At 42.2% G+C, this 20,357-nt stretch overlaps 1 protein-coding gene across 2 annotated transcripts in view; it reads left to right on the plus strand.

The window, feature by feature from the left end:
• NELL1 (neural EGFL like 1) overlaps positions 1–20,357 on the plus strand; it is a 705,206-nt gene that overhangs the window by 152,425 nt on the left and 532,424 nt on the right. For both annotated transcript variants that reach the window (XM_059709145.1, XM_059709146.1), the window contains exons 8-10: positions 6,761–6,895; positions 7,840–7,942; positions 16,309–16,382. In XM_059709145.1, the coding sequence (XP_059565128.1) occupies positions 6,761–6,895; positions 7,840–7,942; positions 16,309–16,382 (312 nt within the window). The remainder of the gene's footprint in view (positions 1–6,760; positions 6,896–7,839; positions 7,943–16,308; positions 16,383–20,357) is intronic.

Here is a 20,357-nt window from a genome sequence, read left to right on the forward strand (position 1 = left end):
GTAGAGTGATGTGCTTGAATGGAAACATTTTTAGTGTTGGCATCCGCAATACATTACTCGAAATAGCACTACCTATAGTGAACATAACTATTTCTGTCTTCAATACTATTAGGCTGAATCAAAATGTTTACTTGAAAAATGTTTGGAAGAAAGAGGCATGTGTATCACCGCTGATTCCCTGGGAGTGGAAAAGAATTTGCCCATTGGCTATTAAATTGGTGCCACTGTGAGATGATCTATGGTCAGAGCCACTGTGGCTCATAAGCTAATGCATTTCAGATGTAAGAATAATTGCCAATAATCAGAAAGGGCAAAATAGCTATTGTTAGGAAGAGATGACTGTCTCAGCCAGGCCCTGTATCGCATTTGTAATGTATGATTCATTTCAGAACTGGTCCTGAGTTACACAGGGAGGGAGGCAAAGTTGCCTTTCAGCACCTTCAGTTTATAATTCTGCATCTTTTTCACTCTTCATCATCCTCTTAACAAGAATCATTGGAGGATCTGCTAGTTGCCAGGTGCTGTGTCAGGTACAAAGGAGACACAGGTGAGCAAGACAGGATTCTACCCCAGAGGAGGTCATATTGAGTGGCAGAGCCAAACATGTAAACAATTAGGGGCTTTCATATATATATATATTCATAAAGTTTAGATTCATAATGAAAAGCCCTGAGCTTTGTGGAAAAAGGCACCGGATAAATAGAAAATGTGGCTATGTTGTTATGATACCCATCAGTTGCGGACATGAGTTCCGGCCCAGGGCGAAGAAAGAATTAGATTGGGCCTCAGAGGCGGTAGACTCTGCGAAAGGAAGAATTTTAATAACAGTGGAAATGATACATTAATCTATTCCACCCGCGGCTACAACTGCTCCCTGCCATCAGCCGTGGCACCTGGAAAACAATGGGTGGAGAGATGTTTTGGAGATAGGACTGTTTCTTGGACCCGTAGATTGTGCCGCTGAAGACAGTATGTTATTTCCAACTAGGTGTGTGGCCACGTCGCCTTTTGTCTGGGAACGGAGAGACAGAACACTTTTCTAAGAAACTGAGGCGGGGACTGGAGAGCCTGAAGCATTGTTTGCAGTTCACTGCCGAGTGCAGTGGAAATGGGAAATGCAGGCAATTATTTGCCTTCCCAGCTTGTGGCAGAGGGAGGCTTTTATTTTATATTATGTGGAGCAGCTTGATCTCAATACCATTAATTATACGTTAGCTCGCTGCCCAACTTTTGGAACAAGAAACATGTCACCCGGTCTCCAGTGATTGTGGCTGCTCCCTCCCTCGCTCCCAGGATGCCCTTTTCCTCTCGGGCCTGCCTGTTCTGGGGAATGGCAGTCTTCTCTTTCTTAGTCGTACATTATCCGGGAGTCACATGGCACTCGGTCCTCCGAACAGTATTGTGTGAAAGGAGCCTGTGTTTGGTAGAGATATTTAATTGTGGGCAGTGGCAAACAGAAAATAATGTAATCCACCGTTTCACCCCCCAACTCCTTACACTTTGGAAGATTTATATGTCTGTTTCTTCCAAACCGTGAGTAGAATTATACTGAGAAAACTTGAGCGCTTCCATTTTCACTGCATAATTTGGAATCTACGATAAGCAAGACCAGGAGTTAGCAAACATTTGTTGTAAAGGGCCAGCTAGTGCATGGTTGGTTTTGTAGGCCAAGTGGCAAAGTTGAAGATATCATGTATATATTTGTTTTATTTAAAATTAACCATTTAAAATATAACCATTGAAAAATGGAAAAATTATTCTTAGTTCACAGACCATATAAAAATAAGTCGTGGTCCCAGCTGGGTCAGTGGTTGAATGTTGACCTATGAACCAGGAGGTCACCATTTGATTCCCGGTCAGGGCACATGCCGAGATTGCAGGCTCGATCCCCAGTGTGGGGCGAGCAGGAGGCAGCCACTCAATGATTCTCTCTCATCATTGATGTTTCTATCTCACTCTCCACTTCTCCCTTGCTCTCTGAAATCAATAAAAATATATTAAAAAAAATAAGTTGTGGGCCAGATTTGGGCCATGGACTTAGTTTGTCAGCCCCACATCTAGAAGAAGCTGGAAGGAAACTCATACTAGGCAATATTTGTTGAGTGTTTCCTATGTGTTATTTACAATGCTTCACCTTTTTATAGTCCCTGTCACTCTAAGCCTCACAACCATCCTGCGAGCCAGGCTTGATGTGTTAGCCCCTTTTCCCGAAGAGAAGACTGAATTCCAAGAAAGTCCTGTAACTTTTTCTAGGATAGTGTCTGTCAGAGCTGGGATGCACACTCAGATTCTGAGAGTTGAATCATGACTGAGTTTACAGTTGGGGGAGAGAGGATTAGGAAAAGAGAGAAGAGATATGAGCAGGAGTGAGTGATGAAGAGAGGGAGGTAGGTGCCACAGGCAGGAGAATGAAGGGATCAGTGAGAAGAGGAATGTGCAATAAAAAGACAGGACAAGAGGAATGCGTGCTCAGATGGTACCAGTTGGGAGTGAAGAGTGGGCATAGAGCTTCCAGCAGCTTTTAAAGGGGGAAGGTCAGGGCAAAAAAAAGGCCCCTTAACTCATTCTTTTTTGGCCGCTGCCACTTGTTTTCCTTGGAAATCTGTGGATTTTTTCCTAGTCTGAACCTGGGTCCTGCCACCACCTCATGGAGTCCTGCCACCAACCACCTCACGGGGCCACCTTATAGCCCGCCATTTCCTTAAGGGTTTTCAGTTCATAGACACTGCTCAGAATCAAACTGCAAACACAGGGTAGGCCAGGTGAATTCTCAAGGAATATACTTCCCTCCAGTCACTGTGCCAAAATCCGAACAGCAAGACCTTTCTGTGCCTTATGCAAGCCTTGTTTCCTTTTTGTTCAGTTTTGAACTGAGGTTGCAGCCCTCTGGGGCCAGGTCTTCATGGAGGAGTTTCCTTTCGAACGTCCGCTATTGAGCAGACCGTGTTCTCTATCTCCCCTGCACCCTGGGCAGCTATCAAGGTGGGAGCTCAAGGGTTCATTGGACTTTTTGCAGCTGCAATTTTCCCATATATAAATTGGTAAAAATTATTTTTGGTTTTTATAAGGATTCCATGAGATAGGCAAGAGAGATTTGGAAGTCTAGTTTGCTGCATGGCACACTGTGAGCATTCAGTAAGCAATGACTGTTGTTAAATAGGCAACTCGGGGGGGAAAATGGTCCCTAAGAAAACGTACACCTTCCCCCGTGGCTTATATCACACAGCCTAGCAGAGGCAGTGAGTTGATGTCAGAGCTCTGGTCTAGAGCCAGGTGCCAGGAGGTCTTGGAAAGCAGCAGAAAGTCCCACGCATGGGTCTGAGTGGAGGCCGTGGAAGCCTAGCAGAGAGCAAGCTCAGTGCACAAGCTGGACCGGGAGTGGCAGCCAGTCACACCAAACCAAACAGATGAGCTCAGGGGTCAGGTCTGTCTAGGAGGGCTTGCTGTTCCTTTTCACCTTTCAGCTGGGAAGGCTGGAGAATGACTCTGCCTTTGCTTGATACAGGACAGGTCATGGGAACAGCTTGCATGCACCTCCAGGTGACAGCGGTCAGGGCACACAGGAGCCCTCCTGGCAGTCTGGCAAAATCATCTATTTTCCAAGGCAGCGAAGGTGCAGGGAAACGGCCCCCTAAGGGACCACTAATTCCCTGGCTTGCGCTGGAGGTTTCCCAGGTAGTCTGGACATTGTGGGAAGCACCACCACCTGGGCCAGGTGCACTGGGATAGGGGCAGGCTCTGCCCCGCTCTCCAAGCTCAGGAAGAAAAGATGCTGGAGACTGGGGATTTCTTGATTACTTCTGTTTAAATCTTTGACAAAGCTATTTATGCAAATCAAGCAGCATTTGGAGTGGCATTTCAGTTTTTAACATATTTAATTTGGAGACTTTCATTGTTTTGAGGGGCTCAGTAATGATTTTTCAATTAAGCTTAAAGGTTTAACAATAGAATTCTTCTTTTCCCCTTCCATCTAGCAAATGCCAAATAAGTAGTATTTCAAGGAAAAAAACAAAGAGCCACCCACCACATGACTAATGGACTTAGATCCATTCAGTGGCCTCTTACTGCAGAAAAGGCATCTGCTGTCTGTCTTTGAATGTGTATCGTTAAGAATAAGTGATTTGGTCCATGGTTATTTATATAAACGCATAAGAAAAGGTAAAACAGAATTGAGATGTAGATTTGGATCTTATTTTGGATCTGCAGGCATTCTTGGAGGAAGTAGCAGGTAGTATAGAAATAGTCTTGAAAATAAATTTGTGTAAATTCAGCATGCTAATATCAGTGACAGAAAAATGTAATTCATTTTTGATTCAGAGTTGTTTGTCTCCTTTACTGTTGCAACATGATGTAGCAGGGAGAAAAAGGAAGGCAGGATTACACATTAAGTGCGTTTGAAAAATTAGCTTTTTGCTTTAATATCTCTTTTGTCTTTGTGTTTGTCTGACATACTTTTATGTTAGAGTTTAGAGCTTTACAATGTTATCAGAAAAGGCTAAATATATTAAAAATAAAAGCTAAGTTCAGAAGGTAAATAAGAGTTAGTCCTGAGAATAGTTTCATTATATTAAAACAGAGGTTTTCCTTTGAATTGAGTTTTAAGGTTGAGCATAGCTTGTTGGACTTTATTGGAAATTGCCAATGTGACCCTCAAGCAAACTCCTGGATTTTCTGGAAACTGGGACAGATGAAGAATTGCCTGTTGGGTCTTTTAATCTTTAAGAAGTTTCCTCCTTGGCACTAGAGTTGTTCCAGCTTTTCTGAGTGAGGCAGGCACATTTCTTCTCATAGGGACCCCATTCTGAGCCAGTTTTAGGAGGAATGCAGATCTAGTTCAACTCTTGTTCAATCCCAGGTCACATCAATCACTACCTTTTGTAGGAACTATTGGGACTATGGAATGAAGTAAAGATAGTGTGTGATGTTGTCACTTCCTTTTTATTATCTCTTCCCTATACATGGTTTTGGTCATTTGACCTCACCAGTCTTGGAAGTATATTTTCCCATTGTTTCTGAAAGAATTCTCAAAGAACTTAATTATCATAGCTTTTAGAAACTCTGTGATTAGGCTGGAGATTCAAATGTACCCTGAATTTTTGGAATGTAACCTGCATACTAGAAGAGTCAGAGGAAGCCAATATTTCAGGCGTAGTCAACTCTACTTTTCTCAGGGCTGATTATAGTGTATGTAGTTGGTCTAGGATCCTGTTTGTTCTTTTCCCTGCCCATTGGCATCAACCATGAAATGCAGACCACAAATAAGTTTTCATGAGAAATTCCAAAAGCTTGGAGAGAGAGGATGAGATAAGTGATTAAAAACCAAGGTTGGAATTACATATGGATTCCATTTCCAGAGAGTGGCACTGTTATGAGTAATTGAGAGGGTCATGTATGGAATGGAGTCATAGTTGATGTAGAAGGATGGTGGGAGTCATCATTACCTAGGGTCAACCATTATATCTAAAATACTGGTTAGAAATAGTCTTGGTGGCATCAGGGATTGACTTGGTCTCCTGGATGGGGAAGATATTCAAGACATAGAGGTGTAAGTATGATTGAGAAGGAGAAGAAAGCCTATTAGATGATTTTTTTAAGGAAGTTATATTTGTTTCTCAATCAAGGCATCTCGATGTAAGGAAAGGGAAATACTGGTATTGGATTGAGTTACTCCTTAGAATGGATGTGGCAATAACCAGATCATACCACAGTTCAGTTTTTTTGACACCATATTTTTGAAGGCAAAATGGAGTAGGTTGCATGAAAGGTGATCAGGAGAGGATTGGGACCCTATCACATGGGGCTGATTGTGGCCAGGAGCAGGCATGAGGACAGGATAACCTCAAGTATTTGAAGAGAGGTAGACTTGCTCAGGATGGTTACAAGGAAAAACTGGAGGTAGTAGGAAAAAGGGAGAGATTTCAGGACTCAATCCAAGAAGGGTGTTTAAGACATCCAGAGCTAACAACAACAAAAATTTTTCCTTAGAGGATAAGTGTCCCACCACTCTCCATGTGCAAAGACTTGCAAACACATTCAAGCTGTATATCCCCTTTCCAATCAAAGATTCTATGACTCTGTGGTTAATGGCAACAGTTGCGTGACTTAGAAAAATGAAAAAAAGGTTCTATCACCAAATCTTGATCTCACCTGGGGGTTGGTTGCCTCTTCTGACTTTCATCTGAACACCAAAGTGTATCCTTGGGAAATTCTGTTTGGGGGATTGGGAGATGGAGAAAAACTAGATCCTTCTATGACTTTCCCCTTTTCTGGCCCCTGCCGCCAGAATTTTTCCTCAGAGAGGAAGCAATGACTTCCCAGCTTGTAAAGCATGGCACTCTGGTTAGTATGTGCAGAACATGGAGAGGAAGGTGGGAGATAAATGTGAGTGCATTGGAGTTCCTCATTAGATCTCCTGTAAACAGTGTAATGAGTCCTTGAGAACACATTCATTACAGTGCTGCCGTGTGGGCTTGGAGCTGAGAGCACATACGTTTTTGAACACGCAGGAGGTCCCTGCGATACAGTTTAATGTCTCATTTGGTGCTCATTAGACCATGGGAGTCAATATGTCTTTAATTTAGAATGATTCCACCTCATGTAAAAGAAAAAAATATTCAGAACAAAAAACAGATCTGACTAAGAATCAGCTGCTCTGAGCATTGTTTCCCTCCTAGTTGAATTTTTTTCCTTGTTGCTATTAGCTTTGTTAGGACCGTGCAGTGGAATTACAGCAGTTACACCTAGTCGCTCTCGTTCGCAGCTAAATTATGCAGAGACGAGACTCAGTCAATTGGAAAACTGTCATTGCGAGAAGACTTGCCAAGTGAGTGGGCTGCTGTATAGAGACCAAGACTCCTGGGTGGACGGCGATCACTGCAGGAACTGCACGTGCAAAGTAAGACTCTTTGTAAAGAGATGACATAAAGACACTTTTAACGGGGCAGTGTCACTGATTATGGTGTGATCTGGTTCTTCAGTATAGAATACTAACTAAGAGGTATTACCTTTCTACTAAGCCCTGTTTAGTAATCTATGAGTTACGAAGGGAAACTGGTAGAAGTGTCATTTTATATATAAATACTTGGAAATTAAAATTCACTTTCCCTTGACAACACACTCTAATGTGACCGAATATTTTATAAGAAGCTCACTGTTTGGAGTGTGGGGGTTAGACTATCAGAAGGAGGAAAAACTCCTTTGAGTTTTCAGAGAACCTACTGGTCAGCTTCATTCAGAACTTTTCTCTGCTGGAACAGATTTTAAAAGGGGGTTTAATTAGTTCCTAAGTGTTTTTTTTTATTGAATTTTACAAGGTATCCAACATTTGTTTCAGAGAACGACAAAACTGCTGAACTTTCAGGGTAGCCATCATTAGTGGGCTCCTTTATCTGTTTCAGAGAATTCTGAAAGTCCTCTTCCCAAATTAATATGTAAACCCTGTCCAGTTGAAATTATTTGATACATATCTGAAGACTGCCATTGTTGTCTGAGAAAATACAAAACAGATTGTTAGCGCCTCAACAATGATTGACAGGGTTTGAAAAAGGTGTTATTTATGTTCTTGAAAAAATAAGCTTTTTGGTTTCTGCCTAATCTCCTTAGCCCACATGGGCAGGTGGAATGAAGCCAGTGATTTATATCAGAAAAGTAATTGAGGTGGCACGGGTTTATTCAGGCAGGAGGAAATATTTTATGTATGGTCCTGGAGCAGACGGGGTATTCTTCACATGGCTTCTGTTTCCCTGATGAGGTTTCTGGGATGAGCTGTGAGCTCTGTCCACCCAAGGGAGCTTTCAGAGGACACTTCTGAGATTCCTTTCCCCGTCCTTCCTTCCTCAGAGTGGCACTGTGGAATGCCGAAGGATGTCCTGCCCCCCCCTCAACTGCTCCCCAGACTCGCTCCCTGTGCACATTGCTGGCCAGTGCTGTAAGGTCTGCCGACGTAAGTACTAACTGAGGGTCGGAGTGGCCCTCTGTGCTTTGAGACTGACTTTTCCCTGTATATTTTAGGCCTCAACAGATTAACACTGATGAAATGATGAAATGAAATACCCATAGTTGATGTAATATTAAATGTATTGTAAGAAGAGCTGCTGTATTTTCATCACCTGTGATGTGGCAGACACTTTACATAGGCTACTTAAAAAAATTCTCACGTCAACCCTAATTACTTCTTTTCATTTCCTATAGAGGAACTGGTATTGACAGGGATTGAGTCACTTGTACAGGGTCAAACAACTTGTAATGGGTGGATCCGATCTCTAAAGTCACGACTCCAAAGATCCATGTGTTGGTCCCCCTCATTATGCTAAAGGCCAAATTCAGTGTATTGGCATTCTGAGGTCTTGGCCAGATTTCCTGTTACTTAAAAGGTCTTTGTTATGAATTTTGGGATGAACTTCAGTTATAATACTAAAACAATTTCCCTCAAAGTTGACTTGTCCAAGTTATGTAGTGATTTAAGAATCCTTTTCCTTCTGTATTGCAAAGGGCACTATTTTAGGTGAAATAGTGAAGGGAACATAGAGACAAGCAATGAGTAAAAGCTGCCATTTAGAATGCTTGTTATGTGCCAGTTACTATTCTAGGTGCTTGAATTCTCTTAGCTTATTGAATCCTCACCTCATTGTGTGTGTGTGTGTATGTGTGTGTGTGTGTGTGGCGGGGGTGGGGGGGTTATTATTATCCCTGTTTTACAGGAATCTTAGGCTTAGGGAAGTTAACTTATCAAGGTCACAAGACTAGTGAGTGGCAAAGGTGAGATGTAAAACTAGTTCTGTCTGATTACAAAGCCTGTAGTCTCTCATCAAACCATATGGTCTTCCTTAGAAAAGGAGTGTTTAGGTTAGAAATGTGGCCTCCTACAGATAATTTTCAAGGTCATTTCTCTGTTGAAAAGCACCAACATCATTATGATTCAAAAGATAATGGTCTAGCTTTTGCCAAGAATAACATATCACCTAATATGACATTGGAAATGCGAGAGCTAGTTTGATCCATCTGCCCAAACCTTTGTGGAACTCTTTCAAAAAGAACTTTTGAATATTCCTTTTTCTCGTGGTTGGCATAGCACACCAATTACTCAGCAGAGTGCACTTGGAGTTATCTGAAAAAAGAAACTTTCTTGATTCTGTATCAGGGGCTTTGGAAATCACATCTGGCAAAGCGAATGGCTCAAGTGCCCAGATGTAGAGATTATAATCTGATGCCATAGTGGAAAGATAGTTTTTAGTAGGTGCAGATATGTTTTCCAATTTTTGATATTTTATGTAACAGTCAGCAGAGGAAGAAGTTGAAAAACTATTGGGAATTTGTATTTTAAAAAAAGAAGATTTTGTCTTTTAGCTGTTTTGTGTTTTAACCTTTTGGTTTTCTAATTGTGAGAGCAATGTGTCTTGTGTAACACCTGATTCCACAGAGAGGAATAAAGGTAAAGATGGAAAAAAATCTCTCATAATACCACTAATTGGAAACAAAAACTTGAAATTTTAGTTTTTAAATTTTATTTTGTGTACTATTGGGATCTTATTGCGCAGATAAATTTTATCCTGGTTTGTTGAGTTACCATTATCATTTAAGTGTAGTTCTTTTTTTTTTTAAACTGTATAAACCATATTTAAAATTTTATTTTATTTTTTTCTATCACCATTTTCCCCCATACCCTTTTCCACCTCCACCTACCCCCCTCTCCCTGCTGAGCATCATAGTGTTCCATTGTTTGCCTGCTGCATAACTTATTTAATCATTCCACAATTGTTGGATATCTAGATTGTTTCCTACTTTCCACTCTGATAAGTTACTCATTAATAACATGTTTTTCATAAAAAACCACATTTCTGTATTTTATATTTTCTTAAGGTAGAATTCTCCCGAGTAGAATTACAAGGCCCAAAGATTAACATTTTCAAAAGATTAACATTTCAGATTAACATATCATCAAATTGTTCTCTCAAAGTGTGTAGGTAGTCATCTTTAGCTATTCTAATTTTTTGGAGAGTTTAAGTTTTAAAAAACATTTTAATAACTTACCCAGTTTTACATAAATACTGATCTACAGGCTAACTTAATATTTTTTTGCCTTTTATCTGGAATTCATAGCATTTTTCTAGGTAGTACTCATTTTCTCAGTAGCTCTGATTGGTAGTTTGACATGTTTATAGTTTAATAAAATGGTAATGCAGATAATTTATTAAGACCACTACTTAAAAAATGAAAAAGAAATGATATAAGGAACCTCTGGTAATCAAAAGGTCGAAGAACTTCAACCTAGAGGGTTTTCTTTTTTTTAATAGAAATGTGGGTTAGGCAGTTACTCGGTGCTAGTGCCTGGAATAGTGGTAAAAGGGTGTCTCTGCTTCAGAGGGCTCACTTCCAAGTTAGAGGCATGATTCTCAGTGTCCAGGGTTGTAAGTGCAGTCCTGGTAACATGTGGATGGGGTGCTGTTAGCCTGTCCAAGCATGTCAAACGTGCGGCCCGCACGGGTGGTGGGCCTGGCATGCTCCCCAGAGGAAGTGGAGCCAAGAGAAATGTTTCTAACTTCTAGAAGATAACTGTGGCAGGTTGACCAGTGGGGTGGAGGAGAGGAGAATGAGGACTGATAAAGCAGAGTTCTAACATCAGCCAGTAGATTTTCTATTAAGTTTTCAGATATCGTCACATCAGAGAGAGGTTGGAGAATACTTTCGTTGTCCCTTTCCGATAAAATTTCCTTCAGCTGCTCTCTGGATTTGGTTGGGGCCAGTATTCTAGGGACTCGGAGGAAAGGTATTGAGCTGGCGCAGGCAACAGGCACCATATGGTGCACAAAAGCAAATTGTTTTGTCTGTTGTCTTATTAAGTGCTCATGTCCTTGTCATGGCCTCAGGAGCTGCAGCACTTACAAAAGAGGGCATCTGATTGGAAATAGGAGAGAGCTTTGTCTAAGTGTCCATGTCTCGGTTCATTGCCTAAGAAAAGCACTTAGTCCTCTTCTGAACTGAAGTCCTCTTCAAGGGCAAGGAGATTTTGATAGTGAAGGTATCCGTCCTGATACTAGGATGTTCCTCTATTTGTTTGGGAGGCATCAGGGAAAACTTGAGAGCCTTCTAGATTCCTTAACTGTGGACACGCAGTCCAGGAAGTGGTTGGAAGTTATGTTTGTTGGGTGTCTGCTCTATTCAAGGCATTGATCATGCCTAGATGCACATTAGACTCACCTGGTGTCCTGGACGCTGTATTTTTTTTTTTAGAGGCAGATTTGAGAACTGTCAGAGATTTGAGGAAGACAGAGAGGAAATGTTCAGCTATGCAGAAGAGCATTAACAAAGGAGAGAGGTAGGAGAGGGAAAGGGAGATAGTTTATCTGATAACAGAGGGGTTCTCATGGGTGAGTAGAAATAAAGCTGCAAAGATGTGTTGGATGATGATCGTATCTATTCCATTTGTTCTGTTGTCTTTACTGAGGTTTCTCTCCCAAACACTGTCCTTACCCCTGGGTGCAGCAGCACTCGCATATGGATCTTTCACTTTGTCAGGCACTTTATGTGTTTAATTCATTTAATTTTTTCAACACCCTGAAGTGGTAATCCCCATAATTATTTTACAGATAATGAAGTGAAGCACAGAGAGGAGAAGTAACTTTCAAGGTCTCAGCCTTTGTGGAGCCAAAATAAAACCTAGGTAGTCTGGCTCCAGGTCTGATGCTCTTAATCCGTCTCCTCTACCCTCTGCTGTCCAGGCAGATGCATGCACCGTCTCATTACAGCAGAGTACTGTGTAGCATGCACTGTATGGAAGATACAGTGGTAGCACAGAGAAGCGGTAGCACAGGGAGAGATTAACTCCATCAGAAACGTGTGTTTGTGCACGTGTGCATGTGTGCATGTGTGCTAGGAAAAACTTCATAGGGGAATAATAGCCGGGGAGGGTGCTGACAAAGGACCAGGAGTTTGCCACAGGGAATTACCCATGCAAAATGATGGCAGTAGCATTGCATTGTTTTGGTACTGAGAAGTAAGATTTTAAAGCAGGGTTGGGGCATAATCAAACAAGTGCTTTCACAAACCCTGCTGCATCCGGAGAGCTGGAGGGTGGTGGGTGAGGGATTCCAGCGTATTCCAGGTGGAGCCGTTGAGGCTGGCAGGTAGGCACTGCCTAGGGAGAAGAGAAGAGAGCCACATGAGTGGAGCTGAAAGACTGGCGGACGGTAGGAACTCCATAAGCATTTCTTTTTTCAAGAGACAAATGAATCAAGGACAGATTGTCTGTAGGGGAGAAGGTGCCAGATTTTGAACTAGAGCTGGTGGGGGACTGACAGTGTGATTAACAGAAATAAGGCAGGAAGAAGTAGTTCAGAGAGCAGTACATTCTGCTTGGTGTGTCTGAGTTGGAGATGCCGAGGAGCAACCAGTCTGATGTGGGTGTCTTGCTCAGAGGGGTCTAGGTAGCTTCCCCATAAACATCTTCGCCACACCTGTGTTTGTGCAATTGCGGGAAGGCAATTTTGCTATGAAAGATAAAAGGATGAAAAATTAAAAAGGGACATTAAAGAGGCCATAACGCAACATGAAACATTAGTAACAAAATTAAAAAGACTTCATTGACTAAAATGAAGATACTTTGACTTTGAAGTCTTTTGTCCATAGTGTTATACTTCTGGGTTTGTTTTTGTTTGTTTTGCTTGCTGATTTGTTTCCACTATTGGCATTGCAGTTTTTCTTTCTGGTTGTTTTTTGTTTTTGTTTTTGTTTTTTCCACGGCAATTTCTTCCTTCATTAAGAGAAGTATCATTTCCCAATTAAAGAATCAATGATTAATGCTCTCGAAGACTGTTGCAAATTAGTAGCTGCTTTTTTTCTACTTGCCACAGCTTGATAAACGTTTGGTTTTGATGGGTGGGAGTGGAGGGCTGTGGTCACCAAAGTATTTGCACAAACTTATATATAATCATTTTCTAGTATAAGATGCATCCTGGCTAAGATATATGATATAAAAATGAGAGTACTGCTTGGCCAGTGTGGCTCAGTGGTTGAGTGGCCAACTATGAACAGGAGGTCACAGTTTAATTCCTGGTCGAGGGCATGTGCTTGGGTGACTCGATCCCCAGTAAGGGGGTATGCAGCAGGCAGCTGATCATTGATTCTCTCTCATCATTGAAATTTCTATCTCTATCACTCCCTTCCTTTCTGAAATAAAAAGTATATATATATATTTTTTAAAAATGGGAACACTGTGAGAACTTTGTCAGTGGAGAAATGAAATAAAATTGACAACTAGCTTAAATACATTAAGTCAGCTGAAGGTAGTTGATTCATTAATGGAGAAATAAAATTGAATTATCAAAAAGTTATTTTCTCTTCTATGGTAAAATTGCCAATGACCAGTTAGGTGGTGAAAACGTTTGTGGTGAAAATGCTTGTGGCAAAGGTGTTGACAGCAAAACCACTGGATGTGACTTGTAGAGGTGGTACCTGGAGTCCACTTTGTGAATGAGCTCACAGAGGCAGGAAGGTAAGTGGGTGTTCGGCCTTTCTGATCCACTACCCTCCTTTATACTGAAACACGGAGGGCTGATTCTGATATTCTAAGCTGCAAAATGCCAAGGAATGGCGAGTACATGCAGGGCACACAGACCTAAATAAAGATAGAGCAACCCCTGCCCACATCCGACAGGGCTGCTATGATGTACCTGTCAATCACTTATTCAGTATGTGCCTAAATGGCAGAAGTCTCCAATCATTGCACTGGAGAAATCAGGTTCACATTTGAAGGGTCTGTGGGTGTAAAAATCCCCAGTTCGTTTGTTTCTGACATCTTGGAGAAGTGTGTGTTGGTGCCGAGTTTCAATTTCATGGTCGGGCTGTGAAATATCCTCGTTTGCTGGTCCCCAGTGTGATAGGAGGGGTTTCAGGTATCCATTTACATCTCTGCTCCTGCTCACAGTGGCTTGGTGGGAGTCTCAGATGCCCCAGCCAAAGGCACCGGAGCCTGACTCACCTTATGCTTGAATTTCCTCAGACATTGAAAGTGAGCCTTTGGGCTGTAGATCAGAAGGTTGCATAATGAGGACTGATGTTAGACATATGCAGGGCAGTGGCAGGGAAGGAGGGGTACCCTCAGAGAAGTGGGCTGAATATGAGAAAGTAGGGGACAGTCTGGTGGCCTCCAGTGATGATCCCGAAAGCATTCCTAAGGTAATTTCATCAATACTTGATATCATAAGCATAGACACGTCCCCACCAGTGCCAAAGTGAAATGGCCGAGGTGTGTGGAATCATGCTGATTTCATCCCCAGCTCCAAGAGCTCGCTACTGTGGGAGGACATAAAGTTCAGCGGACATTTAACTTTTATACCAGACTGGTGGATCTGAGGCTGCATGTGTCCCCACGTGTGTTGTGAATGTAAACCGTAAGACATGCTTATCTCCGAATTTGGAGTTTGGGGATGAGGGTATCAGAGGAAGGGAGGACTTGAGCCTGTGTCTTAAGACAGGGTAGCAAGTGGGCTCCTACCATTGTAGGGGTGGCCAGGGGCAAAATCAGGAAGAAAAGTCTGTTTCTTGGCTTCTCAGCCTGGGCCACGAAGCAGATGGCAGTTTTGACAGCAGGGCAGTTAGCAGGACTGTCACTCTGGAGGGAGCTGTCTTGCCAAGTTGGCAGCAGCTGTGCTGGGGAGTGTGGGAGTTCATTAGACAGGAATTCCAGGCTTTGGGGGGGTCTGGTCTCCTCATGCAAGTAAAGGGGGGAATCCGCATCATCATTAGGACCAGTGAGCCATGATTTGTCCAGAAAACTGAGGCATAAAAGATGATCAGGGATCTATCTATCTATCTAGACAGATATCTATCATTTATCTATCAATCTATCATCTATTATCTATCATCTATCTATCTATCTATTTATCTATCTATCTAATGAGGGGAGTAAGGGAGCTATCTAAAAAATTATATCAACTCTCTACTTGTTTATTGCCATCGTTGCTGTTTGTTCAGGAAACCGTGGTGTCTGCTTTTAATGTTATGGAGATGTAGATTACAGCATAGGGAATAGAATCAATAATATTGGGATGCATATGTGTGGGGCCAGTGGGCACTTAGAGCAGCAGGGAGACCACTTTGTTGTGCATCTGAAGCTCATAAAGAAGAATGCTGAATGTAAACTGTAATTGAAAAATAAAAATAAATGCAAAAAATTGCATCGAATAGCAGAAAGAACTCTTATCTGAGAATCAGGAAATTTGGCTGGCTTTTACTACCAACTAGAGGCTCATCAATTTTAACATTATTTATTGTGACTAACAGTAAGCCCAGAGAGGCATTGAGCTTGGGGCTGGTGAGAAAAATATGGGATAGACATAACCCCTACCTTCACGGGGTTGCAGTTGGCAGGGGAATGTGTAATTACCTGGGCCACTGAGATAGAACATCATATGCACAGTGTTAGTCTAGGTCCAGAGCACCACAGAAGCACACGGTGAAGGCATTGTACCAGTGTTAACAACCAAGAACAGCTTCTTGGGGGCAGCCAGGCCTCAGTTGAAACTGATGGGATGTGCATACACTGTTCTCTCTTCCAGGAAGAGGCTCAGCCTCATCCACCTTCACTTGCTTAAAAGTGGGTCAGCAGGTTGAGTCGAGGACTGAGTCCTAGTGGAATGTAAGTTGAGTGGTGGGAGCTCCATTTACTAGTACGCTTCTCTTTTCACTTTTCTACAGGCCCTATCTATTCCACATGCCCGTTAGCCTGTTAAGCTCACCTTTCTAAGGGCAGTCTCTCTAGTGCATTGATAAAGCACTTTACGGGCTTGGCTTATATTTCTCAGTTGTCTCTGAGCTTCTCGGGAACAGATAGGCTAAGGACATGCACTTTTCATGGTCGCAAGGGAAAATGGCATCATTCTGCACTGTGGCTGAGGTTCTGATGAATGGAGCATCTATGAGTTCCCTCTCACCTAGTCATTTGTCTTCTAGCTGGAGTGTCTGAATCAAAGCTACTGCTATTGTTCTCCCTGGAGATGATAACCCCTTCTTTGTTTTAACTTCTAGCCACATCAGTTCACTCTCTAGTTCCTTCTGCAAGTGCAACATGGAAATAGTTGTGTCTCCTTGGTGTGAAGGGCTCATGACAAACATCATTATGGCTGTGGTCTGACTGGGGTATTCGACAGTTGTCCCCAAGCTATTCCCATGTCTCACTCTAGACAAAGGTATTTGTAATGCTTAGAATCAGAGCATCTATGCTTTGTGGAATCTGTTGGAGTTTGATGGCACCTCTGAGGTTATTTTGTTGCATAGCATGACTGTCTGACCCATTTTTCTGTTTTATTACAGCAAAATGTATCTATGGAGGAAAAGTCCTTGCAGAAGGCCAGCGGATTTTAACCAAGAGCTGTCGGGAATGCCGAGTGAGTTTCAATCGTAGGATCCCTCTCACTGGTGGGGAACTGCAGGCAGAAATGTTGGTTTTAGGTCAGGTTCTGAAGTGGAGCATATGGCTTGAGTGGGTCACTGAATGGGTCTCTGTGGTCCACTGGAGTCCTTGCCACTGTCATTGTGTGGTTGGCTTGTGGTTGGTCAGCTGTGGGTCAGGTAGCCTTGGGAAAAGCTATTAAGAAAACAATGAGAAGGGGAAGGGAAGTAGAAGCTATTATGAGTCAGGGAGGGTGGCAGGTGGCCCTGGGAACATGTTTTGAGTCGTTTTGGAATCAGTCTTCCATGCCAGCTGGGGACAGTGTCACCTCTCTCCCAAGTACCTGGTACAGTGTGAGAAAATGCCTTTGTCTCCTGCCTGCCTCCTCCTATATGTTTCTTGAAATCAGATATGTAGAACCATAGATCTCATTCAATTATCATTCACCAAACATGCACTGAGCCAATGATACATACCAGGATTGTACAATAGAGAACAAAACAAAGTCTCTGTGTTTATAGCACTGGCAGTCTAGTGGAGGGGACAGGAAATAAACAAGTAAGTATACACTACAATTCTATAAACAATATAAACCAGGAAAAGGAATAGAGAGCTTTACAGTGGGGATGGGAGGGCCTCTCTGAGGAGGTGCTGTTTGAACAATGTGCTGGATAAAGGGTGGGAGTTGGTCTTGCAGTTACTTGAGTGCGGTGTCCCCCCAGGAGTGGAAGCATGAGAGACAGAGGGAAGGAAGGAAAGGAGGGGAAGCCAATGCGATGTGGTGCATCAGAACAGCCAAAAAGGCTGCTTTTGTGGGGCATCTACAGAGATACTGACCAGAACCACTGTGTCTCAGCATAGGCCACCATTACTCCCTGGTGTTACATGAATTATTTCATTTGCTGGGAAAAAGATAGGGGAGGATGAGGCATTAGAGACCTGCAGAATTCTCACAAGAAGCTTGAATTCAGTTCTTTATGGGGGACTCGGATGGAGGAAAGGCTTTTTCCAGTTTCCTGTCTCTCATCGGTCAGAATTGATCCCAGGGGTTAACGACTTTGAACTTCCCTGTAGCGGCTCTTTCTTGGCTGCTACTGGGAATGCCAGAGTTTCCATGGGTCCAGACAGTCTGGTGGAAATGCAGGTGCAGTGGTCTGCGGCCGGAGGTGGTGTGGGCAGGGGCTCCTGAGGCTGTGGCAGAGGCAGGGATGGTGTGACCGCAGGGCTCTGTGGTCTTTCCATCAACAGGGCCAGTTACCAGGCCTGGGAGTGAGGGAGCTGGAGGGTGGTCTCCCACGTGGGGCCGGCATATTACCACATAGTGGCGATTAAATGAGATAAACCATGTGGAGAACTTGGCAGAGTGCTTGGCACAAAGTAAGTCCTCAATAACTGTGAGCTGTTCTTGGTATCCCACATGACCACACATGTCCCCCCTGACTGTAAGACACATGTCATGTTCTCTGTAAATTGTTTCCCTTCTAAGGAAGGGGAAATTATTTGGATTCTAAAATGCTTACTTTTTCTTCTACATCTGGGATGACTAAAGGCAATTTTGCCCACTCTCCTGATGACCTCAGTGTCTGCCATGTATCTGTTGCTTACAACTAGCAACCCCTTTTACTTTTTGAGCAGAAACAGTGGGGTGACAATTATGACTTGATCCCTGTTATTATCAGAGGGGATCAAGGCAGACACCATTGGAGACCTCTAGAAGATATGGACCTGAATTCAAATGCCAGATGATTGGAATAGCATTTACCAGTGCTGTTGGCAGATTGTAGGTGCCCTATAGTCTTTGGTTCACCTTTTACTGTTTGTTGTTGTTGATATATTTTTACAATTTAGAAAGAAGTTGGGACAGACATTACTTACTGTCTTTGCACAAGTGGTGTGTGTGTGTGTGTGTGTGTGTGTGTGTGTGTGTGTGTGTTGTGTCTGTGAATAATTTCATCCTCTTTAAAGAGTCATTAATTTATTGCATTTCTACAGTTATTTACTAAATGTTTACTTTGTGTATAAAGAGAAGGGTTATTGACAACAATTAAAATTTTCAATCACTTAGTATTTTCTAGACACTAAAACATTTTAAACATCTTACCTCATATAAAGATCATAATAACACTATGAGGTAGGTCCTATTTGTATATCCATTTTACAGATGAGGAAAGTGAGTCACAAGAGATCAAAGTCACAGAGGGAGTCAGCGAACTGGCTGGGATCTGAACCTATGTCATCTGGCTCTTAGCCTCTCCTCTGCCACTTCTCATGGTGTTAGACTTACTTGGAAATAATTCTCATTTCTGAATTTTCGAAGAGTAAGTTCAGAATGATTGAATTATCACTTTTTAATCCGTCTAAGACCAGATTGGTCAGGCAATGAATGGCTCATTGATTGCCTTGATAAAGGGGTAGCATTATAAAAGGGCACAGGAGCACCTGGGGACACATTTAATAGATGTTGGCAGCAGGGAGAGAGGGTGATGGGTATAGGAGCAGAGGGCCTCAGGTCTTTCCTTGGCAGCCTTTCTCAAGATAGAAGCCCTAATGCCCTATGGCACCTGTTGTATGTAATGAATTAACTTCTCTCCTAGGCATTGTACTACACAAGTGCTATCCTTAGGAGAATCGAGCAAATAATTACTCAGATAATTTTCTGTGTTCTGTGGTTCAAACACATATATATCCCCAGTTGACAAGAGGCTGCCTGGAAATCCAGCCATTTCCAGTTTCCTGGATTCATTTTAAAGCTTTAGCAACACCAGTAAAACAGAAAAATAAACAAAGAAAAACAACCCTTGTTTCAAATATTTTCACCAAGTTTTTCGAGGAAGGGGGGAGGGAGGGAGGGAAGAAGAGAGAGAGAGAGAGAGAGAGAGAGAGAGAGAGAGAGAGAGAGAGAGAGAGAGAGAGGAGAGAGAGAGAGAGAGAGAGAGAGAGAGAGAGAGAGAGAGAGAGAAACATCAATGATGAGAGAGAATCATTGATCGGCTGTTTCCTGCATGCCCCCTACTGTGGATGAGCCTGCAACTTGGGCATGTGCCTTGACCGGAATTAAACCCAGGACCCTCCAGTCCTTAGGCTGAAGTTCTATCCACTGAGCCAAACCAGTTAGGGCAATATATTTTAAAAAAATCAATATGAATAATATCTTCTAGCTGTCTTGCTCAATTTTGTTCAATTATTGTTACCCTGCAATATTTGTTTAGGCCAGCAACAAATTGTTTTACTTAAAGATGTGAATTTTATGTTATTAGAACTTCAGGTTGAAGCACAGCGATCAGCAACTTGGAAGTGTTTAGATTTGACCAACGACATGGAGATGGTTGCTCTAAGTTAGAAAGAAGTGGAAGAATCATATTTTCCCAGCAGTGTAGAGCTCCAAGAGTCAGAATATAACATACTGTAATCAGCAGGATTAAAAAAATGTTAATCATGAGTTACTTCTTTGCTAGAGGTAGTTTTGAAAATAAAGTTTAAAAAGGTTTGTGCCTAATTGTGTGGCTGGCCTAAATGGATTTGGAGGCACTTATGTGACTGTAATCACAGTTGAAATTATTTTCCAATTCAGGCAAAGGGGTTTGTCTCTATTTAAACATTTGGAATGATCTTACTCATCAAATATGTTAAAGGTTGATTACAATTGTTGACTGATTTAATCAGCAAAGCAAGCCCTTTTTATCTTAAAAGAACCTTTCCTAGTGATTATTTGAAAAAGTCTCCTGTAGCATTTTTAATATTTCTTTTTACAAGAGCAGATATATACACAAGATATGAAATTGGCAGTATAGAGGGAAAAGTATAAGGAAGAAAATGGAAATTACTCCAGAACCTCACTACCTCGAGATGATCTCTTTTAGTAGTTTATTTTTGATAGTAAGAGTGACATTTATCTTAGCATCCTAGTTTGGGTTCTCCCAGAAACAGACCCTAAACTAAGGATTTCAATACAAGTGATTCATTATGGTAG

The sequence above is a fragment of the Myotis daubentonii genome, chromosome 9, assembly GCF_963259705.1.
Source record: "Myotis daubentonii chromosome 9, mMyoDau2.1, whole genome shotgun sequence".
Taxonomy (NCBI): domain Eukaryota; kingdom Metazoa; phylum Chordata; class Mammalia; order Chiroptera; family Vespertilionidae; genus Myotis; species Myotis daubentonii.